The sequence below is a fragment of the Schistocerca serialis genome, chromosome 4, assembly GCF_023864345.2.
Source record: "Schistocerca serialis cubense isolate TAMUIC-IGC-003099 chromosome 4, iqSchSeri2.2, whole genome shotgun sequence".
NCBI classification, from domain to species: Eukaryota; Metazoa; Arthropoda; class Insecta; order Orthoptera; family Acrididae; genus Schistocerca; species Schistocerca serialis.
The window spans coordinates 902281754-902307213 of NC_064641.1; the positions used below are offsets into that span (position 1 = coordinate 902281754).

The following is a 25460-nucleotide window of genomic DNA, read 5'->3' on the forward strand; positions in this document are numbered from 1 at the left end:
AGGCCAAACGACGATTCAGAGAGGAAAATTTCAATACAGTAATTTCGTTGGCCCTCGTGGCATCTTGCGCTTTATTCTAATCGACACAAAGACGGCATTTGTTTCATAAAACACCATTTTGAATGTAATTAAAAATAGTGGCGATACTGTAAACATCTAAAGAAATTCATCCTCAGGTTCTCGCTGGTGGCTCTTTGTTATTAAATCATTTCACTTTGGCGTACACACACAGTAAGCACTCCCGTGCCCTAATTTTACTTCTTTCATCAGTTTTCGTCACGAGCTCGGCGGTGCTCAATCCATTCCTCTCTGGCAGAGTACTGGCTGTCCTGTTGCCGTATATACTCGCCCATTCCTGGTACCGGTCGCTCGTTGATACCTGTAACTAATAGGCATCACAGGAACATGTGTGGGGTATACTTCACACCAGGTTGAAATTTAAGTTTCCCACAGAGATAATAATCCAAAGGGCTGCGGTAGGAGGCGGGGGGGGGGGGGGGGGGAGCAGAGGGAGGGGGGGGGGGGTGGAGGAACGCGCTGGCCACGAATCTTGATCCGCTTCTAAGTATCTGCCTGTCATGGTAGTTACCAGCCAGTGCATCTCACACTCTAAGACTGAAATTTGCTGCAGACCCGTCGTGCATAAACATCATGTTTCTTCTTATTTGCAGTAGCACATCTTCTAGTTTTTCTGAATAAAGCCCCTGTAGGCAACACCTCTAAGATGAGGTGAGAAAACTTAGGCCCTAACAGACAGGCAGCTACAATTCCACCCCACACAGAAATCTTACACTGATGCTGATGTCTAGCCTGTACGGTGGCGTTAGGATTGCGATCGACCCATATTTGTCGGTTGTGGAAATTATTATTTTATCTCGTCGAAAGGTTACCTAGTTTGTCAACAAAACTGAAGAGACAAATAACGAATTGGCAGTTCGCGCAAGAAACCATTGCTAAAATTTACCCTGTTGTGGGTGGTCGGCGCGTGCGCACGTTTAAGAAGATGTGGGTACATGAGTCGTCGTGAGGTATCCTCGATGCACAAATTGGAGGTGTACCTTACCACATTCCAATGCCACTGGTCTTTCGCTGATACCTGGCTGTTCTTCGACAGCCTTTCGAATGCGCTCTTCTGGGCTGGCATACGAGCAACACGTGGTCTTCTTCGGTCAGTAACTTGTGATTCTACGGATCAACTCTCGGCAACGCACTGATACACAGTACCAAAGATTTAATGACTCGGCTATCGTCTGTCTGGAAACGGCGTCTGATGTATTCCTGCAGCCTCGTGTCCATTATCATCGACGCGGAAGTGCATGAATAACGCGACTACCTGGTCAGGATATGAATATCCAGCCATTTTTGAAAGGAGAACTTTCATTCAACTCACTTTCAGGACACATGTACCCATCTGACACTTTGAAGGTAGACGAATTACGGATATGTATAAATTTCTTTGAAACACAAAACCATCTGGGATTCAATAAGTCAAACATACACCTAGATATGTGAAGTCCTTGGTTTTACTTCTAAGGTTGTTGAACGTGAAACTTCGCTAATAACTCGAAAACAAAATGCAATCTAGGACAAAAGAAAAGACGCAGCTTGAAGGAATTATCAGAATAGGACAAAAATTGGTAGATGTGGTGTTCATATACAGACAAATAAGTGATTACAGTATCTGAAAAACTGGATAATTGGTACAAAATGATGAGCCTCTCAAATACCGCCTCTGCTGCTCCTTATGCAAGCAGTTGTTCGTCTCGACGTTGATAGATTTGTTGGACGTCCCCCTGAAGGGTATAGGGCCAAATTCTAACTGGCGGTTTAAATCATTAAAATCTACGTATGACGCTTCTATCCTCCTCAATTGGAAAGACATCTGGCGACCTTGCTCGCTAAGATAGGGTCTGTCAAGCACTAAGATAAGCAGTAGGAACATTCACCGTGTATGGATGGGCATTATCTTGCTGAAATATAAGCCAAGCATGGATTCCCATTAAGGGCAACAAAATAGGACGGAGAATTTCATCGATGCAGCGCTGTGCTACTGGAGTGCCGATGATGATGACCAAATGGGTCCTGCTGTGAAGACATGGCACCCCAGACCACCGCTCCTGGTTGCTGGGTTGTGTGGCTGCCGACAGTCAGACTATTCCACTGCTGTTATAGCCGTCTCCAGACACATATTCGATAGTCATTGGGGCTCAGTTCGAAGTGGGACTCATCACTGAAGACAATTCTATTCCAGTCAATAGGATTCCACACCCCAATGACCAGCAAACGTGTGTCTGGAAGTTCCCCGGGCAGTGATGTGATATCGACGTGATTGTCGCCCGCCTTACACCCTCAGAACCAGGCACGAAGGTGTGGGTCGTCATTTCCTTGCGTAGGAGGATCCCTTTGGTCGTTATCCGCAGCACCCCTACGGCACAGTGGCACGTTGGCTACATTCTACGCTCTGTCTTGTTGCCCTTCATGGCAAATAATCGTGTCAGCAAGATACTACCCGCCGGCACAAAACGAAAGTTTCAACCACTTGTATTCGTGCATTCCAGACGACGCCTTGGCCAGCAAAGTCACCGGATCTCTCCCCAATTGACAACGTCTGGAGAGTTACGTGCAGGGCCCTCCAACCAGCTCGGGATTTTCACGATCTAATTCACCTGTTGGACGTCCAACACCTCCATTAATCAGTGTAACCTAAATGACTGCTTGCATGAGGGCCAGAGGAGGACTAACGTGTTACTGACTTGCTCAATTTGTAAAGCATTTCTCTTATAGTGTATTTTAGTACATATGTTGATCTGAAGTTTTTTCTTGTTTTGCTGTAAGAAAGCTGACGTTTTAATTTCACAGAAGGGGCATATGACTAGTGAAACTGAACAGTTCAAATTCCTAGGTGTTCAGATAGGTAGTAAGTTGTCGTGGAAAGCCTACGTTCAGACTAAATACTGCCATTTTTTATTATTCAAACGGTATCAGAAGCGAGTGATAAATCGACGCGAAAATTAGTCTACTTTGCTTAATTTCATTCGTTTATGTCGTATGGTATTATATTTTGGAGTAACACTTCCCATTCTAAGCGGATAATTTTGGTTCAGAAACGGGCGATCCGGGCAATAAGTAGTGTAAGTTCACGAACCTATTGTTTTCAATAACCTACCACTCGAATTAAAAAATCTTACCAGTAATCCACGAGCTTTCAAATCGAAACTAAAGTGTTTCCTCATGGGTCACTTCTTCTGTCGAGAACTTCATTGAAAAATTAAGCTTATTTCTATTACATTGTTGATTGCGTTTACTTAAACTTATGGAGTGACTTTTTTCGGAATCATAAACGTTTATTTTTATCTGTCATTACTTTTATGTTGTAATTTCATATACTGACACGTTCCATGACCTCGAAGATTTGCTCCTCAATTTGGTCCTACGGAACTTGACGTGTAAATAAAATAAAATAAAAGTTTATAGAAGTATTTCAGGAACACTCTGTGTATTGTTGCGGTGTGGATTTATGCAGTTAATGACACTGCCCAACATGTTGCTTGAATGTGTTACGTAATTGGTGCTGCATATCAATGCAGCACGACTGTCAAACAAACAGTCACAGGGGCATTACTTACAAGCGCCAATCGAGCCACCAGGTACGTTCGAACCGGAGGCCATAACTAGGTGGCCGTCACACTGCTGGCTCTCACAGCATTTGCTGGACAGCTGTTGTCATCATCACCCTGTCAGCGACCAATCTCAGGAGAGTCAGAGAAGAGGCCAGTGGTCAGCGAAGAGTTGCACTTTCGAGAGCATGGGGCCCGTGTGTCAGGTCAAACAGCCTCCTGCTTCTAGTCACCAGTCACTCATCTTTTGGTCAGACATTCGGAGCCCTCGAGCTGCCCGTGGAATCTGGTAACGTCTCCGGCTGTGGAAGGCATCAGCTGGAGCTAGTCAGCACCATGTCAGCACATTTCCTCCCTACAGCATGAGTGACCCTAAGTGACAACCGGTTCTGCAAATACAGTGGTCTAGTACGCGCAGAATACCGTGAGGGAGAGTGGTAGTGGGACAGGTGCTGTAGGAGAAATGCCAAGCACTGGAGGGAAAGTGCCGTTCTAATCTAATCTTTACACTCACATGTTTGTAAATATTAATCGGGGTCCCTCCACCCGCACACTGCAATGGTGACCAGACAAAAAGATCTGCCACCTCTACTTTCGTTAAATCTAAGAAGAATTCTACCGAAAATGCAACATTTTATTTTCTCCTGGCTTGTTAACCAACTGTAACATCCAGAGGAGTGTCGCACCTACATATTCCTCTTGTTGCCATGTTAAAATTTCCTTCTTTGGCCTAACTACAGTGGAGTTTACACAGTCTCACCTCACTATCGTGTTGTACAGACAGAACTGGGAGAGAATACTGAAACTGGTTTATTAAGTTTATTGAGTGAGGAACTGAGGAAAAATAAGTTTAATGTCTTATGAAAAAGCACATCCTCAGTACGAAGTAAACATGTAATGCCTTCACTAACGTTGCTTAAAAGCCCATAGCATTTCTCGTTCCACCAGCTATCTATGGCCCTTAAAATTACATTCTTTCGTCAAAAAATGTCTGTAGTTTCTTGAATACATAGAAGATGATGAAATTTTGCATAACAGCTTTATGACAACATTCTCTCGTCTTTGCGTGCTATCATTTGCCAAGTTCTCATTTCGTTATCTCAAACAGTTCATGAAATATGAGGAATGTTGTAGATATTTCACTCTTGCTGTATAGCTGGTGTTGTGCCATCGCAAATGAGTGTGCTACATTAAATCAATATTTTCCAGATAGGTGACAGATGGAGACACCTGCCTACGTCTAAAGAAAATTTCAGAGTGTTAGCTAAATTTCGTATGCAGCAGCATATTATGCAATATGCACCAAACCCAAAATCGTAGCGACCCCTACTTCTCATTGCAAACTTTTTCGAATTTCTCGCATTGTCATACTTCCACGCACATATTACTTTGACCATTAACGAAATGATGGACACATCACAATAAACCTGACGTATAATGGTACAGGTAAAGCAAAACTGATACTTTTTTCCGGAACAGTTTCTGCAAAATCATTTGAGAAAGACTATAGGGTGTGTGTCCGGTTCTGTCATCGCCGACAGGTCGAAAGGTGGCAGACAGTGTCGGCGTCGCTTTTGAACAAACGAATGAACTCGCCCTGAGCGTTGGACGAAAACTGGCCACTGCGCGTCGGCCATGTCCTGCATGGACTCAATGCAGGCACCGTGGATGGACACCAGGCTGCCCTCACAAGACCAGCGCATGTACATAGCTTTACTAATAATTATGTGTTTTCGTAATGTCCAACTACCTTCCTGTTGTGATCGTCACCTCCGATGAACTCCCGTCTCCCTCGCCAGTCTATAGAACATACAATGCACAGATGAAAATTCCAATCAAGAACAACTGCCAAGATGAGAAACATAGAAGTAGATATCCTCGGTGTAAAAAAGCAGCTTAATTAAATTAATAAAGGCAAGGCCTCCGGTCCAGTCAGGTTCCTCTCAGAGTATGCTGATAAAATAGCTCCATATTTAGCAATTGTCGTATAACCACTCGCTCGCAGAAAGATACGTACGTAAAGACTGGAAAATTGCTCAAGTCACACCAATACCCAAAAAGAAAAGTAAGAGTAATCCGCTGAATTACAGGCCTATATCACTAACGTCGATTTGCAGTAGGGATTTGGAACATGTACTGCATAAGAACATTATGAGGTACCTCGAAGAAAACGATTTATTGACACATAGTCAGCACGGATCCAGAAAATATCGTTCTTGCGAAACACAACTAGCTCTCTATACTAATGAAGTAAAAAGGGATATCGACAGGGGATGTCAAAAAAATGGCTCTGAGCACTATGGGACTCAACTGCTGTGGTCATCAGTCCCCTAGAACTTAGAACTACTTACACCTAACTAACCTAAGGACATCACACACATCCATGCCCGAGGCAGGATTCGAACCTGCGACCGTAGCAGCAGCGCGACTCCGCACTGGAGCGCGTAGAACCGCTCGGCCACCGCGGCCGGGAGGGGATGTCAAATTGATTCCATATTTTTAGATTTCCAGAAGGCTTTCGACACCGTTCCTCACAAGCGTCTTCTAATCAAACTGCGTGCCTACGGAGTATCGCCTCAGTTGTGCGACTGGATTCGTGATTTCCTGTCAGAAGGGTCACAGTTCGTAGTAATAGACGGAAAGTCATCGAGTAAAACAGAAGTAATATCCGGCGTCCCCCAAGGAAGTGTTATAGCTCCTCTTATGTTCCTGATCTGTATTAACGACATAGGAGACAATCTGAGTAGCCGTATTAGATTGTTTGAAGATGATGCTGTCATTTACCGTCTTGTAAAGTCATCAGAAGATCAAAACGACTTGCAAAATGATTTAGATAAGGTATCTGTATGATGCGAAAAGTGGCAATTGACCCTGAACAAAGAAAAGTGCGAAGTTATTCACATGAGTACTAAAAGAAATGAGCTAAATTTCGATTACGCGCGAAGTCACACAAATCTGAAGGTTGTAAATTCAACTAAATACTGAGGGATTACAATTACAAATAACCTAAATTGGAACAATCATATAGATAATATTGTGGGTAGAGCAAACCAAAGACTGCGATTCATTGGCAGAACACTTGGAAGGTGCAACAGGTCTACCAAAGAGACTGCTTACACTAAGCTTGTCCGCCGTATTCTGGAGTACTGCTGAGCGGTGTGGGATCCGCATTAGGTGGGTCCGACGGATGACATCGAAAAAATACAAAGAAGGGCAATTCATTTTGTATTATCGAAAAATAGAGGAGATAGTGTCACAGACATAATACATGAATTGGAGTGGCAATCATTAAAACAAAGGCGTTTTCGTTGCGACAGGATCTTCTCATGAAATTTCAATCACCAGTTTTGTCCTCCGATTGCGACAACATTCTGTTGGCACCCAGCTACATAGGGAGAAATTATCATGACGATAAAATAAGAGAAATCAGGGCTCGCACGGAGAAATTTAAGTGCTCGTTTTTCCCGCATGCCATTCGTGTGTGGAACGGTAGAGAGACAGCATGAACTCTCTGCCATGCACTTTATTGTGAATAGCAGAGTAATCACGTAGATGTAGACGTAGATGTAGAGAGCAAAGCGCCATTTTGAGAAGCCAGAGTAAGGGCTCCCAACCCCTCACAAATCCAGCTGCTGCTCTATTTGCAGATGTCCGTGATTATGTGACAAATATTCAGGGATAGTGGACAGGGGTAAATGTATCAATTTGAGATAAGTGACACTTTCGTCTAGAAACGACAGAGTCGAAAGTTATGAGCGAAAAAGAATCTCCATTAAACATGAGTTCTAAAGTGTGTGGACCAACAGTAGAAGTATGTAGGAAGTAGTAGGGATCAAAACAAGAAAGGAATGTCCAGTAAATATGAGTTCTATAGTACATATACCAAAACAAGAAAATATTGACTAGCCAACACGGTCTCTGTAATGCATATCTTAACAGCTATAGCATATCTTTTTCGTCTTTGCTGTTGCGAAACACATCTTCTCCAATGTACAAGTGCTCATAGGTTTTAAGATATGCATTTCAGACTCCATAGTTACTATGAATTTTTTCCTTGTTTTGGCCTGTAGTACTCCCACTAAAATACAGAAAGCTAGAAGCTTGCAGAAATGGAGGTAAACAATCAGAGCTATCAGACCGATTTTCGCCTTTAACTTTCGACTCGGTAGTTTTCAGACCACGGTCTCTTACTTCAGATTTCTAGGCGCTCAGTCCGGAACCGCGCGAATGCTACGGTCGCAGGTTCGAATCCTGCCTCGGGCATGGATGTGTGTGAAATGTCCTTAGGTTAGTTAGGTTTAAGTAGTTCTAAGTTCTAGGGGACTGATGACCACAGATGTTACGTCCCATAGTGCTCAGAGCCATTTGAACAATTTTTTTACTTCAGATTGAACATTTATCATCTCTGCCATCCCTTAATGTTTGTAACATCATCACACAATCACCTGAGACCCAGAAAAATGTTGTACCTATAGGATAGTTTACCAAGGGGTATCCGTCGTTGGTAGGTTACATCAGTCAAGTAACTGATTTTAGAGTCGCATTGATTAGAAGTTTCCGTCATTTTATATGTTTTTTTTCCTTGTTGTGGTTTTGTGCAGTATTACTAAATATTTCGCCTTTTACGCATTTCTATCACCACATCAGTGGTCAGTGCAACCTCACAGCGCACCCAGGATCACTTTCCGGTAACGCCAAGAATTTTTGCTTAATGGGAGGGACTCTAAAAGGGTGTACTCAGCCTCGTGGCTCCAATTGAAGAGCTACTTGACCGATTACTAGCGGCTCCACCTCACGAAAACTGACAGAGGCCCGGAGAGGGTGTGCTGAACCCACACTCCTATATGTCACATCCAGTGACGGCAGTGGCGGAAGATGACACTGGGGTCGGTCGGTGTCTGTGGAATCTCCAGTCTGTAGACAGACTTTAAGAGTTTTTACACATTTAAGTGCTGTATAGTACGAGTACATTAAACCCGTTTGGAATATATTGTTAATTCTACAGGCATTAAATTTTATAGTGAATAAAGTGCAACACAATTTTTTAACTATTTATGTAACATGTGGACAGCTAATCCATACTTCGTTTTCGGGATAAGCTTTCTTACCAAGCAACATGTGATACTTGCAAATGAGTTGACTTACTGCTGTGTGTTAACAATCTCATCTATCCACAAAATAGCAATTTTTATTACTTGCCAACGGTTTCTACTTCAAAATTTATTTAATTTATTAGTTTTGGTAATACTTGTGTTTAATTTGATTTCACTTATTATCTGTGCGTCGTGGAGTAATAATGTGGCAGATAGACTATTAAATACAGTACTGACAAAATTTTGTCGTATGAAAACTCATTTAAATTTGTATCTAATACTTGTTCCTAGGTACATAATCATATTCTACTTCGCAACATGTTTCCACATTTCGAAAAACTTTAATTTTCCGGTGTGATTTTTACAATTTCAGAAACATACGGTGGCGCATAAAAAGTGAATGCTATCATTTAACAATGGAATAAAAAATACGTTAAACTTCTATGTCAGGGCTTGCTGGAAGCGGAAGTCTAAAATGAATTCTTAGCTGTACACACTGAAAATTACTGCATATCTTAGCAGTATCTGTGTTACCACAGGCTGGACAAGTGGTCACCGTGAATTGATTCTTCCGTACAGATTCACCTTTTATTAACATTACAGTTCGCAAATTCTTGCAGTCGACACTGTAGTCAACAATGTCCTCAGTGAAAATTCTTTCGAAACCGCGTTCTTCATTCATAATGTTTTGTAAACCCCGTCTGACTGCTGTCCTCTACAGCTTGTCTTTTTGCTGTATCCTTCACCTCTTTTTCTCATTGTTATTCAGCTATGGATGGAAGGAGAAGAGAAATCTCGTCGTCCGTATGATTATCTAAAGTTTTAACAGTTACGTGACTCATAAAAGAAAAAGCAATCCGGTTAAGGAGGAAATGTAACCTTAAAATTCTATAAAAATAATAAACGATGGTTTGTGAAAAGGATACTTGCTACTCCACGTATAGCGGAGAAGGCCTTGTTGGGCGAAAGCTCATTTTGCGACACTCTTCTTGTTGCGCCTATGTGCGACTCAGCATCTTCGCTATATGGTGAGTAGCAACTATCTTTTCCACAATATTGTTACGTTCCATCCTGGATTTTCCACTGTCTGATAATTTATGGTTTAGAACTTGGCGAAAAATAAGTGCAAAAATATTGTAACAACTGAAAAGTAGGATTAAACAAGATTGTACCGAGTCCGGTAAAAAGACGTTCACTAGAGCCTCCAAGTGTCTGCAAAGAGAAAAATTACATGGAGATTGGTGACTTTGACGACCAGGCCGCGTCTTCTCGAGAAGGGGTCAAGGAAACAACTCCCTCAAAATTTATAGAGAATGCCAAGAAGTGTGAGCTGTGGCCCTGTATAGTTGGACCTAGAATTACCGCTCTTCATGACCCAACAAACTGGTTTAAGGCAGGTCGGAGTAAGATCTCCATCAAATGACAGTAGCGATTTGCATTAACCATCATGAAATTCAGGATTTTCAGCTGACCAGTAGCGGAAATTTTGTTTATTCACAGTATCTGACTGTGGGGCCCTACCCACTCATCGCGTACAGGGTACCAAAGGGACGCTGCGTTCTCGGAAAGTCGCGGTGCAGTCCTAATCAGCGCACCATTGGCCGACGTAGTTCCACCACCTTCTCTTCTCTTGCCTTCTTCATCTTCGTTCATGCGCTTTTGGTTACGCTAGAACATTCCTCCCCTCGCCCCCCCCCCCTCCCGTCAACGTGTAGGGAATGCGACCACAGTGGGGGGAGGCAGGAGTGTGGGTTGAGCGCATAGCCGGGCCGGAAGCCGTCGCTGCAGGGGCGTGAAGCTTCCGGGCGTACCCCGCCATTTGGTCTGCGCTCTGGCGGAAACGTTTCCTGGAAAACGACCAGAAGGGTGTGTGTCAAACTCCCATTGCCATGAAACACATGAAGAATGCGGCGACTGCTGCGGTGTGGGAGGGTCCAGCTCCATCGGTGTCCCGCGGTGTGATGATGACAACCGCTTACGGCTGCTGCGGTCGGGCTGTCCACTGGATCCGTGAATCTGAGGAAAGATACACTGAAAGATCTTCGTGCACATGACAGAGGCGAAGTTGATCTTGATGGCGGCGCTGCAAACCATCTGGACCTGAAAGAAGATTCATGAAAGCGCCAAATTGATGGAAGATCTCGCCTCGAGCCCTCCGCCTGCTGCCGCTAAAAAATCTGTGAAAGACAATATCATGCGGCGCGAAGCGATACTTGCGGCCTTCCTTGGGCGCCGGATGCTGAGGAGGTTGGATCAGGTGGAGCGATGTCCAAAGGGGGCGGCCGTGAAGTAATTCGCGATGGTCCATCTCGTGGGTGCGAACGATTTGAGGCGAGAGACAGTTGCAAATACTTGATCCCTGGTGGGAACAAAGCGAAGTTTGACAACCTGTGGTTGAAGGTTCTGACAAAACGTTTCCCTTCGGCGTTTGACAGTGGATGGAACGGTGCACTAGTTGAATGCTGAATGCCATTGCGCTCAGAGAATGTTTCAAATTCATCTGACGTGAACTGAGGTTCGTTGTCTGACACTATTACTTCAGGTAAACCTTCTAGGCAAAGAATCGATGACAACACCGGAATTGCGCTACGTGGCGCTGCCAAGGTCATTGGCATTGCAAAAGGAGACTTGCTATAGAGTCAACCACAATCAACCAACGAGTGGTCCAAATAGGTCCAGCAAAGCCTAACCCAATCAGATAATTTTCGTGGCGGGGCGGACTGATTTTCCCCACATGCGTGACACTGTGTTGTCATCTGTTCTATTTGGGTGAACATACTCTGCCAAGTACAGTGGCGATCCACTAACTGTTTCGTACGAACCATCCCAAAGTGTCCTTGGTGAAGTAACTACAATACTTCTTTTTGCCAAGCTTTATGGATCAACACACGTGACAGTCCACTGTCATTTTGAACAGGAATCACACCTTTCTGGACAGCTAGGCTTGCCGGCGTGCGAAGTATCGGCGCACTGTAGAGTTCTATATGCTGTGCAGTGAGTGAGGCCAAGATGTGTGAACGTACTTTAGCAAAATGTTTAAATATGAATCAGTTTCCGTGGCCTGTGTAATTTTCTTATAGTTCAGCGGAAAAGACTGAAGCAATGCAGAATCCTGAGCATCGATGTGACAACACTATGCTGCAGAAGGGTCATAATCTGTATCAGGGCAAATCGAAAGATGTGGAAGCGCGTCCGCAATAACCATGTGGAGCTATCGGACCGTACACAATCTCATAATGGTTCAAAAAATGACTCTGAGCACTATGGCACTTAACATCTGAGGTCATCAGTCCCCTAGAACTTAGAACTACTTAAACCTAACTAACATAAGGACGTGACACACATTCATGCCCGAGACAGCATTGGAACCTCCGACCGTTGCGGTCCCGCGGTTCCAGACTGAAGCGCCTAGAACCGGTCGGCCACACCGACCGGCTCTCGTACTGGTACTGAGACAAAAACAAAGCCCATCGTTGAAATTTTTGGGGAGTTCGTACAGGAGCCGGCTTCGACGGATGAAACAAGGACTGTATAGGCTTGTGATCCGTTGGTAAGTAGAATTTTTTGCCATACAGTGGTGGAATTAGGTGACACACCACACAATAGCCAAAGCCACTTTTTCTAGAAAGAAGGAGAGCTTCTGTGAAGTTTGGAAGGTAGGAGACGAGGTACTGGCGGAATTAAAGCTGTGAGGACGGGGGGTGCGTCGTGCGTGGGTCGCTCAGTTAGTTGAGCACTAGCCCGCGAAAGGCAAAGGTCCCGAATTCGACTCTCGGTCCGGCACACAGTTTTAATCTGCCAGGAAATTTCCTCTGTTTCCTTTTGTGAATAATTACACTGAGCTTTGGACAACACTTTTGCTGTGAAAGCAGTAGGTCTGTCCTTATCACCAATTCTGTGTGGAAGCACTGCACCGGTTCCGTAAGGTTCAAATGGCTCTGAGCACTATGGGGATTAACATTTGAGATCATCAGTCCTCTAGAACTTAGAACTACTTAAACCTAGCTAACCTGAGGACATCACACACATCCATGCCCGAGGCAGAATTTGAACCTGCGACCGTAGCAGTCGCGTGGTTCCCGGAATTAAGCGCCTAGAACCGCTCGGCTACACCTACTGGCTTACGTAACGGGAGCGTCAACTTGCAATACTACTGGTTTGACAGGTTCAAAGTTAACTAAGCACCGGTGACTAGTCAATGCATCTTTACGTTTCTGAAATGCTACTTGTCACTCATCTGTCCAAACAAAGGGGACGTTCTTGCGACGGAAGCGATGTAATGGAACCGCTATTTGTGCAGCTTTCGGTATGAACTGGATATAATAGTTCATTTTCCCTAAGACTGACTGCAATTCTGTGATGTTGCGAGGAACTGGAAAATTTAGTATGGGTAACAAAAGTGACTGAAGAGGATGTACACTTTGACTGTTTATGACTGACCAAGATGCTGCAACTCAGGTTTAAAAAGTCACACTTGTCCAGTCTGCACTGTAGTCCTCCATCAGGTAGCACACGAAACAAAGCACGTAAATTGGCAATATGGTTCAAATGGCTCTAAGCACTATGGGACATCAGTCCCCTAGAACTTAGAACTACTTAAACCTAACTAACCTAAGGACATCACACACATCCGTGGCCGAGGCAGGATTCGAACCTTCGACCGTAGCAGCAGCGCCTAGAACCGCTCGGCAAAGTTGGAATACGATCAGGTGTACGATCTGCTACGACAATATCGTCTAAATAGTTTGAACAGTTTGGCACTTGTGCAGTCAACTGTTCCAAATACCGTTCGAAACTGGCGAGTGCGGAAGCAGTGCTAAAAACCAAATATTTGAAACTGGAAAATGTGGTAAGGTCTTTTGGGGCCAAACTATTTAGGCATCGGTCCCTAAGCTTACACACTACTTAATCTAACTTAAACTAACTTACGCTAAGGACGACACACACACCCATGCCCGAGGGAGGAATCAAACCTCCGACGGGGGGAGCCGTGAGGGCCGTAACAAGACGCCTCAGATCGCGCGGCTACACTCGCGGCCGCAAATATTTGAACAAACCCAAAAGACTACTTATTATTACACACACCTTTTGAGATTCCTAATCGAGAGGTACCTGAAGATATGTATCGCGCAAATTTGTTTTTGAAAAGTATCGCCTAGCGACTAATCTGTCGACGAGATCCTCTGGACGTGGCAATGGATAAGTATCAATCACAGCTTGTGGGTTGGCTGTGGACTTAAAGTCAACACCGAGCCAAATGCGACCTGAAGGTTTGGGGAACAAAACAAGTGGACTTCCCCATTGACTAGCTGATATGGGCGCAATAACTCCGTTATCTTGCAATTCGTTAAGTTCAGCATCGACTTTGTCCCGTAATGCAATGGAGACAGTTCTGGCCAGGCAAAATTTCGGCTGAGCGTAGTCTTTCAGCGTGATATATGCAAAAAAAATTGTTTGCTTTCCTAAACGTTCAGAAAAGAGTTCCAGGAATTCTTTTAGCAAGCTAGCTACACTGTTTCTTGCATTGATTTTAGGCACTGACAACACATTGTCCTGAATGTTAAAGCCAAACAAGAATGAAGACCATTTATGTTCCCACACACTCGTGATTGTAGGACTGTAAAAGTCAGGGTCTTGTAGGCGAGCGATACATAACAGGCAAAGTACATTTTCAAGAACGGGAATGTCTTGTCTGTTATAAGCCGTCAGTTGGGTGCTAGTATTGGGCAGGCGTCGGGAGCCCAACAGTTCATACGTTTGACGACTGAGCAATTTGAAAGAGGCGCCCGTGTCCAACTGAAATTTCACACTTCTCGCACGAAGAATTAAATGAACAAGAAGATTGTTTGACTGATGTATCACTGACATAACTGCACACTTGATAGTTGCAGACTTTGAATATACCGCATTATTCAAAAAAGATGTTCAAATGTGTGCCAAATCTTATGGGACTTAACTGCTAAGGTCATCAGTCCCTAAGCTTACACACTACTTAACCTAAAGTATCCTAAGGACAACACACACACCCATACCCGAGGGAGGACTCGAACCTCCGCCAGGACCAGCCGCTCAGTCATACAGCATTAATGACATGGGCCCTAACGAGAGTTAGGGTTGTTTGGGGAAGGAGACCAGACAACAAGGTCATCGGTCTCATCGGATTAGGGAAGGACGGGGAAGGAAGGCGGCCGTGCCCTTTCAAAGGAACCATCCAGGCAAATACCTGGAGCGATATAGGAAAATCACGGAAAACCTAAATCAGGATGGCCGGACGCGGGATTCAACCATCGTCCTCCCGAATGCGAGTCCAGTGTGCTTGTGACAAGAGTTTTGAGAGTGGGCCGAATTCTGATGTTTGTTCTATTGCAAACACACGGATTGTACTTATCCTTTTCTACCACAAGCATAACAATGAGCTTGTCAGGAGGGGCTGTCTTTGCTTTTTTGCCGTGAATAATACATAGGGCAAGATTTAATTCTGTTTGCCTGTGTAGCCGCTGGCATAGCGAACTGCTTATGGGGCATGGAACGTTGTTTACTTGGCATAGTTAGCGCAAGCCGCAGGTGCGGAATGGTCGATCGCAAGCAAGGGACTCAACCTGACAAATAGCTGGCTGCTCCAGTGTATGAGCCAACAGGGCACCTGAATCGTGTTGATCTAGTATTTGCACTACCTCTTCAGATGATGGATCGTACTGTTTCAAAATCTGTTTTCTGAGTTTGACATCAGGCACACTGTACACGATCGCATTACAACATAAGATCTGAATATAAAGCACGAAAATCACATTTAAATTTGCATTTTTTTTGTCATACCCTGCAAACATGTTACCCACTTGTTCTGACCGTTTTTTGCAATTAATGAGTTAATACCTAGCAGTTATCACATTCACTTGTTGGTCATAATAGTTTGTTAGCGATGCGACCACGCTGTCATAGGTGAGAATGGCGTTAGGAAGGAGTTTCTGACTTAATTTGAACACTACTGGGGGTAACAGTACCTGGTACATCGTGAGCACGGTTATGGGCGTCGAACTGGGACAGCCACTCGAGCCATTCCTCTTCTTGGTCACGAAACTATCGAAAGGGTGGTATAGCAGCTGTGATAGGAGGTGCTTCTTCCGTCGAGTGCAAAGTGTTGGTGGGTAGCTGCTGCACCATGTTAAGTAGTCCAGATATCTGCTGCGTCTGGAACTGGAACACCTGCATTAGCTGTGTGGCATCTAACGCTTGCGGTTGCGGCGCCTGAGCACGGGGAGCGACAGGAGGAGTGGGCATTTAAGGAAAACACAAATGCAACCAATAGACAAGACAATCAATTTAAACAAGGACAAAAGTAAAGAAAATTTCTGCAACGCCCACCTGGAACCACTGATTAGCAAAATCGACAAGAATCTGTTGAAGCAACGAGCGGCTGTGCAAAGCAAATACAAGAGAGAATTAAAGCGCCAGCAAAAAACAGAAACGGAACTACTGTCACCATCCAGCACGGGTTTCAGCGGATACTCGTCGCCAAATGTGGGGTTCTGTCCACTCGTATAGGGTGATTAAGGGATGCTGCATTCTCGGAATGCTATGCAACAATTCAAACAAGTAACATTAGTAGTTTTATTTCAATGAAGAAATGATGAAGGTGTATTTAGATTTACCGACACCGTGGTCAAGGATTTCAATAAATCTCTATCCTGCAACTGTTTGGCTGTTATTATTTACCGTGATGTCAATGAAGAATATTGACAATATTTAAGTTATATCTACAACAACTGTTGCAAGCGATGGGCGACATGCAAACAGTAATGTTCTTCGTTATAGACAAAGTCCAAACAAACAATGGATAACTAATAACTGTTCTGCGAGTGCCGGTCTACAGCTGAACGAATATTGTCCCAAAAATAAGCGTACAATGAGCGGCCGAGGCTGGCAAGAGGGCTCCTGTTGTGGTGCGGTCCTAGTCAGCGCACCATTGGCCGACGTAGTTCCACCGCCTTCTCTTCTCTTACGGTCTTCATCTTCGCTCCGGCCCTTGTGGTTACGCCAGAACACTGATAACCTTAAGTGAGTCTCAACAAAAGAAATCAAAACATCGCCAGGGAGCCGGCCGCTGTGGTCGAACGGTTGTAGGTGCTTCAGTTCAGAACCACGCTGCTGCTACGGTCACAGGTTCGAATCCTGCCTCGGGCATGGATGTGTGTGAAGTCCTTAGGTTAGTTAGATTTAAGTAGTTCCAAGTCTAGGGGACTGATGACCTCAGATGTTAAGTCCCATAATGCTCAGAGCCATTTGAACCATCGCCAGGGGGGGTGTTCTAAACAATTTTCCGTCACACAGCGCTGCGAGTTTCAAAATCAGTCTGTCTTAATTTTTGGGTAACCATCATTTCGTAAGGATGCTTTTCAAGAGTTTGGCCGGCCGGGGTGGCCGAGCCGTTCTCGGCGATACAGTCTGGAACCACGTGACAGCTACGGTCGCACGTTCGAATCCTCCATCGGGCATGGATGTGTGTGATGTAGTTAGGTTAGTTAGGTTTAAGTAGTTCTAGGGGACTGATGACCTTAGAAGTTAAGTCCCATAGTGCTCAGAGCCATTTGAGGCACTTTTTCAAGAGTTTATTGCAGACCCTTCTTACACTGCTATCAGGCAATCTCAAAGCAGCTGCATGTATAAGAGCTGAAAGCTTTGGAGAATGTTGGACGAACGTTCTCACACGCTCCGCATTTTACAGCGTTGTCACAGTTCCAGTTTGGTCAGTAGATTTTAGTTTCAGTGCAAGACCTGAATTTCTATAACTTGGTACCCAAACTCGAATAGTTTTGTCAGGAACGGAATCATGTCGGCCACGTTCGAGACGAATATGAAATGCTCTCTGAGTAGTAATCAAGGAACAAACATTACTAATATACTCTTGCACAACATTCGCACGGTGCTTACCTAGCCAAGCCATTGCGTCTGCTAGAAATGCAGGTACGCCGCTATCGACCGATACCCCCTACACATCAGTATCCCCACCGCATCTCTCACAGCGACCTCCCCAAGTACGAGAGATCTTTTGGTCGAGCACCGTATTAATATTCGCGGAGTTATTTTTTTCACCAGGTGACGCGTCTATGGATATTAAGAAAACGCCAAGCAGTTGCAAATGCGCTGGCAAGACGCGTACTGCTTGTGTTAGGTGGTGGGGACATGTATTGCAAGGCGCATAACAAGGCAAAATACCGCGTCCGAGACAATAATGGAGCATTTTATAGAGCAGCACGTGTATCCCACGGCCTACTACCGTCCTGCTCTTGTCCGACTGCCTTTATAACGCTTATAAAATCGTAACTTAACGTGAAATCAAATTAATAAAAAAGATAAGCTGTCCAGCACGCTGTGACGGGAGTAATCACAACTTGAGTGTAACATCTGCGTTTCCTGCTTTAAGAACGGATTAAGACACGATAAAACCATTATTTTATTTCCAGGGCTGGAATGACCTCAGTTTCCATGGCTCTGACCAAATTCCGACGCCTAATATTGACGCCCTGGCGTACAACGGGATCATCTTGAACAGCCATTACGTTTTGCCAGTGTGCACGCCATCCAGGGCTGCACTTATGACGGGGAAGTACCCTATACGCACAGGTGAGGAAATTTCTGTACGGGTTGTGCCGTCTCAGTGTCTTAGTTATAACTCAATGCATCCCACAATTCAAAGCATTCCACGAACACTGTCCTTTTCTTAGACCAAGAGTACACTTTTCGTTGCTTTTGGTCGGTAGCCTGAGCTGTTGCAAGATGAGATATTGCAAGACTTCCTTACATTCTTCATCCAGGTATTACAGCAAAATGGATGTGGAGCTAACGGATTCAGTGAGGGCGTATTTGTGAGTTGGCTTCCAGGTCCGCCTATCTGATAATTCAAGGATGATTACCGAGAACTGTGGTCGGGACCTAGGAATTTTTTCATAAAACATCTTTGCCCCTTATTTCAAACAAAAATTACGAATTGTGTATTTACATTAGAGTATATATTTCGGAAAACTGAGTATGTAATTTTACGGGGAGTTGTAATATGGTGTCAAAAAGCTCCGAAATGTATCGTTCACCAGCGAAATTAGCACACATGCTCTACAGTTCGAACACAGTAATGTAAACGTGTGATGCGAAGCGAGAGTTAGCACACCATTGTTCTGTTACTGACACACTCTCATACTGCAGGTCTCTAACAGCGAGCTATTGTTCGAAAACTTTGTTCACCCAAAGCGGTGACAGCGGAGTGGCAGGGTGGAAGGACGTTCAACAGTGATAGGATACGACAGTTTAGCAGACCATCCTAAACTCTTATGACTTTCTTGGTGAGTACACCTTCATTTAATTCATTTTTCCTTCCTGCGTCGTCTCGCTGAGATAACTGATGTGATATTGTGGTTCGCATTCGGAAGACTAGTTTACTCGACCTCTTCCCGCTATTCTGTTGTGTGCAGGCCTCTTCATCTCAACATCCACTTCAACCTCCGTCATATACTCTAGCGTCCGATAAATTTTACTTTCCACCCTCCTCTTCATTAGTGAGACCGCCAGTACACCACCTGCGAAAGATGTATGGCAGCCAGTGGACACACGCGCTCGTAAAACGTTCCAAAAGACTTTTTTTATAATATATATCTCTAAATACCTAGAATAATACAAGTAATGACTTACTTTTAGCGGTAGAAGTATTTTCCCGTTCTATAGGAATTTGTTAAGTAGACTGTACTAAGAAATATGGTTCTGAGACAAGTATACATTGAGTAATGTTGACCATCGTGATGTGGTCATTAAATATACGTTTTGGTTACGTACTCAGCGGTAAGGTGGTATTACTTCTACTTGACATGGAAAACATCTTTCTTCGTGAAAACACTGTTGAATGGTGATAGTCACACCCAGCCCGTATTTCGCGTAGGATAAGAGAAATTAGAGCTCGTACTGAGCAATGCGTTCCTCTCCCGATCAACTTGTTTTGGGTGGGCTGGGAGTAAAATAAAGGTTTATGGAGGAGCTACAAAAAGTTCTCGCGATAATTACTGTCCACATCTATTTAGTCCAACCTGATAAGTGTCTCAGACTGATGAACGTATCCCCTAAAATTTCGTGAAACACCATGAAGATCCTAAATATGTTATGCAACTGATATCTAATTCTAGGTTCGAAGAGCAATAGTACGTATTTATTCTCATCACCACAATCGCATTAGCTCTCCGTGGTGGAGCTGTATCACATTTGGGAAGGCTATGTATCTGCCAGCCATAGCTATGAGGGCATAATAAACTATGTTTTTCAGTCTTAGTTCTATGGCAATCAGCTGACTCCAACAACGTGGCTGACGAATTGCTTGCAGTCGTCCGGTAAAGTAACTTGCTACTCCTCCAATAGAAAGTATTACTATGCGTATGTGTGTGAGTGTGTGTATGTGTGTGTCTAATCGATATCCATGTTAAAAAAACTACAACTGCAGCCATATTCTGCATAGTTTTTATTATGTATCCGATTATGGATCCTTCTTATCTTCATTTTAGCCAGAGTATCAAGGCATGCTTTTCCATCATACCATTACCGAATGTTCTATTAACATCACGGTCATCTAAAACATTTACACGAGCAGAATAAAATGTAACGCCGATGTATCTTATTTTTAAGAAGTCATAACAGGAAAAAATTTCATAACTTCGTGATCAACAACATGTGAACTCGTATTACTTCAATGTGAAGGGAACTGTATGAATGACATTAGGACCACTCATCCGAAAACATTAATAGGTAATGGTCTAAGTCTGGTCGACTCATTGCCTCCTTCACGTATTAGGAAGGTATAATACGTTCTCTGTTTCTGCCAGTAAGATTGTCAGGCCCTCTATAGATGTATATGTGTTTTTTGCATTCTTAGATTTACTGCCAGTACAATTTTCCATATTCTTAACACTACAAAGAAATCCTCTGTGAAGCTGTTTTGTCCCATACTGATTTGCTTATGCACGAATAGGGACTCTTTCACCAACAGCCTGTCTATACTAGGAGCAGTACTCATTGCTAGCCCACGTAATCGATTTCCAGGTTAAGTAATTAAAAATAAAGACATACAGAGCATAGTTTTATAACCAGTTATCGGTCATGATTACCTGGGATGTACCTACACCCACACAAGTCAACAGTATTTACTGTAATCCACCGGAAGATGCTGGTTTAAATCCCATGTCACTGATTCTTATTACTGTAAATATATAGGACAAACACTGGACTGCACCTTAGTATACCAATATGAAGAGAATGACCATCAACGGCAAACGAGTTTTTGTTAATAGTGATGATTACTCATACTAATAGGAAAACCTTTGGGTAAAGGTCGTCATGGCATCATTACCAGTCACGTTATTTGTTGGTCATACGTTCTAATCAACAAAAAGTAACATGGATAGTGCTACCTTGCACACAAAAAACACAAACTTAGCGTTGTATATTTCTAATAGCATCAGCCTCAATATCTATAAAAGTGGGAGATGCCACTCACAAACCCAACAAACATATGGTAGAATGTGATAATACTGCCCTAACAGTTCGTATAATCATAACGTGTGGATGACTTCTATTTCGCTTTAAGTATAATTAAGACCTTCTCATCATCTTCGTTTCTCCTCTATCCAGCGTCTGGTCGGGTTGGGGTATCAATGGTATTTCGCCACTTTACTCGGTCTCTCCACCATTCTTCTTCCACAATTTGGTTCCATAGCAGGTTTCTCCATCATTTTTCTTGGTATTCTTCCCTCTCCCATCATCTTCACATGCCCAAACCATTTTAATCTATTCTTTTCAATTTTCTCAGTCAACTTCTCCAATTTCCTTCCTAACATTTTCATTTTCCACTCTGTCTCGCCAAGTTTTCCCTAGCACACTTCTCAGAAACTTCATTTCACTGGATTGTATCCTACTCTCATCTCTTCTAGTCATAGTCCAAGTCTCTGACCCGTAAATTAGTACTGGTGTGAAGTGAGTCTTGTATAGCACCAGCTAGCACCTCATTGGCACTTCCCTTCAACACACCGCATACACTGGTAAAATAATCTACTGTGTTCTGTTTCTGCCTCCAAACGAACATTCCTTCATTAATACACTTCCCAGACATTTAAAGTTGTCTACTATTTCAGTATCCCGTCCATTAATATGAATTTGTCCTTGCCCTCTCTATCCCCTCTGGTTACCAACATGGTCTTGATTTTCTCCACACTAAATCTCATTCCATTTTTCTCGACCTTATCATTTAGGATGTACCTCCATACTGATTATTCCCCACACCACAATATAATCAGCAAATAGTAACAGCTTCATCCCCTTCCTCTATGGGCTTCTTTCGCCTCTTTGACTACTTCATCTATCACCATTATAAATAGTAGTGGTGATATCACACTTCTTTGTCTTAATCCCGTAACATTATTAAACCATTCAGTCCTCCCAACTGGTGTCTGCACAAAACTAAAGCTTTTTTCTTACTTTGACTGGATGACTTCAAGTGTTTGCTTTCCAACTTCCTTTCTCTTCAAGGTTGCCCATACCTTTTCCCTGGGAACACTGTCATATGCTTTCGGGAGGTCGAGAAATGTCACCACCGGTTCTTTCCCATGCTCCCAATGCCTTTCCATCAACTGTCTCATACTAACGATTGGGTCCACTGTTGATCTACCATGACGAAAGCTATTCTGGTCCTCTTCTGACTGCCCTTCCACTTTTTCTCTGACTCTTCTTTCCAGTATCCTTTCCATTATTTTTGCTACTTGGGATATGAGTGTGATCCCTCGATAGTTCTCACATACTTTCCTGTCACCCTTATTGAAAACTGGTCCAGCTGTCTGTATCATCTCCACAGTAATTTCGTCTATCCCAGGTGCTTTCCCTGCTTTCATTATTCTCAGAGCTAGTTCCACTTCTAACATCCTCCTTTTCTTCCAGACCCCTGCACCCATGCCGTACTTCTATTCCCATTCTACGCCGTTCTTCGCATTTAGTAATTTATCAAAGCACTCTTTCCATCTTTTCCTTCTCTCCTCTGGTTGCATTAACCCTAGCATTACCAACCTATTTTTTGTTACATGTAATACCAACGGGGGGGCCTCAGAGGCCCATAAAGAATACCACAATTTATTTTATCATAAATCAAGTTTATTTACTTCTGATACCTCTAATAACAATTCAAAATGCTTAGACATTGTTTTTGTATACTGGATAATAAAAGATGTTATTATAATAGGAATAAAATGAACAAATCACGAGATTCAGTTTATATATTTTTTGGAATAATGTTTCAAAATAGTGTTTTCTTATAAAAACGACTTTTTTAATTCGATACACTACATGAAGCAAACAAAATTTACTGTCTCATTCTGCAACGCATTTTTCACACAACACTGTCTTCCTGCAGTGTTTCCCACAGACGTGTTTGTGGCACTGAGAGCAGGTAACAGTTGACTTTCCCAGCTTGTTGTACTTGACCTTTTTAGATGCAGCTTCTTGGCAGCATGGGTGGCACCGTCCACGTGTTCCTGGTTCTGCTGTTGAGGATGATGGTTCTACAGAGCAGCTGAGCTTCTGTTGTGTGATGCTTTCCATTGCCATTATTACTGGCTTCTGAAGTCCATACAAATTTTGTGCCCGTTTATCTACTTGAGATCTTATTAGTTCGAGACCTAAGTTAGTGATAAAAACTCTTCTGCGGTTTAGCAAATTCTTTTTCCAATTCGGAAAGTTGACGAGGAAGAGTGAATATGCATTTATTGCTGCTATGTCAATGAGTGTGTAGAAGAGGGACAAAGGCCATCTTCTTGTTCCTCTCTTTGTGCTGTAGTGTCTTGCCATCTGGTCTATGGTGTCCACGCCTCCCTTTGTAGAATTATAAAAAAGATTTATGTTAGTCTTTTTTGAGTCTTCATTCAACACCCCTTCTGAGTGATAAGTTGAAAGCATCAACAGCAGTCGTTTTGGCTTCTCGCGGACTAGCGTTGATGCAAGAGTAACTGGTGGCCTCTGTGTCTGAAGGTCAGTATAAGCAAAGATGGAAGAGTGTAAACTGCGGCCAGTTGTAGTCTTCAGCTCTTCAGGTATGTGTCGTCTGTTAGACTGTAGGGTGCCAACAAGTGTGAGGTGAAAATCATTCCATAGCGTCTCAGCAAGCTCCACTGAAGTATAGTACAGATCTGCGATAACATTACGGCCTGATTTTTCAATAGGTTTTATTAGTCTCTTTACAATTTCCATCGGTCCATTTGAATGCTGTGTATTTCCTGACTTGCCTGTATAGATGTCCATGCTGATCACATATCTAGTCTCAGAATCAGACAGTATTCGAATTAGAATGGCGTATTTTCCAGGTTTTTCTTTTAGAAACACCTTGAATGGACAGCGACCACGGAACAAAGACAATATCTCATCCACTGTTGTATGTAGACCAGGAATGAAATACAATGGAAGTGAAGAATTGAAGCTTTCAAAAATTTCCCTCATTGGAGCAAACTTGTCAGTCTGGCGACGAATTTCTCTTGTGTTCTCATCATCAAACCTCAATATTTTAGTCAATTCGAAAAATCGGGTCCGACTCATTGATCCATAGTACACTTGTCGGCCCTGAAGCAAAGACCATAAATCTTGGACAGGTATCTTATTGTCATGATTTCAACCCATGATTAGCAAGAGTCCTATACAACAAAATAACTCATCTTCATCTGTGTGCTGAATACCTAGTCGAGAAGCCTCTTCATTTGAGTGTAGTTTTATTAGATTCATAATTTGAGGTGTAAAAAAGAGCTCTATATCCTCTTTCGGAGACGCAATTCTTCCTTGTTGTCCTAGCCCCATTCTTTCTCGCACTATATTTTGTACAGAACGCCGATATTGTCGAGATGGCTTCGTAATATACTCTCGTCCACTTTTTGCAATGAATTTATCACATTCCGTATCATTATCATCTGGTGGATTGGCTTCAACCTCATCTTCATTCTCAGACGATGAATCAGTTCTAATTTCTTCCACATCATCATCCACTTCACTTTCCTCTAAATCTGATTCGTTCAAAACTTCTTCTAGCACTCTTTCAATGGAACTATCACGTAAACGATGTCTACTCATGTTGCTGGTTCAACAGCAGCAGAAACACTGAAAATAACAATGGTCCGCTTCATAATAATATGTCTGAAGGCAACAATGCCAAAATTCGTTTCATGGTAAGAATTTGAAACGAGAGACTCAACCTCGTAAATCTTTCCTTGCTATTACCAACGGGTGGGCTTTTAAGGCCCACAGAGAATTAAATCAAGTAAATGAATTTTAATTACATTTTTATTCCGAAATTCTGTAATGACTCAATAGTACATTCAATAACGAACAGTTACCTTTGCTTTCAAGTTCATATATCAAAGGGTGTGGATACAAAATAGAAAAACTGAGTCAGTGGGCCTACGAGGCCCCCCCGTTGGTAATGCTAGGGTTAATATCTCTCCGCTTTCCCCTTGCACCAGCTTTGTGTATGTTTTTTACTGATAGTAGCATCTTTTCCAACTCTCGGGTGAATTTCTCCCAGTTTTTCCTCTTTTCTTCTGCTACCATTTTCTTACAGTTATTTTTACTATCCTGGTATTTCCTTTTACTTTCAGCTGTTCGGTCTCTGTTCCATTCATGCCAGGCTCTCTTCTTTTCATTACTGCCTCCTTCACCCTCACATTCCACCATGGTGTCTCCTTTTCCTTTACCC

The 25460-nt window shown here is 43.2% G+C and overlaps 1 protein-coding gene across 1 annotated transcript in view; it reads left to right on the top strand.

Moving 5' to 3' along the window:
• LOC126474837 (arylsulfatase B-like) overlaps positions 1–25460 on the top strand; it is a 111882-nt gene that overhangs the window by 2379 nt on the left and 84043 nt on the right. Inside the window, exon 2 of the mRNA XM_050102314.1 lies at positions 18172–18331. Within this exon, the coding sequence (XP_049958271.1) occupies positions 18172–18331 (160 nt within the window). The remainder of the gene's footprint in view (positions 1–18171; positions 18332–25460) is intronic.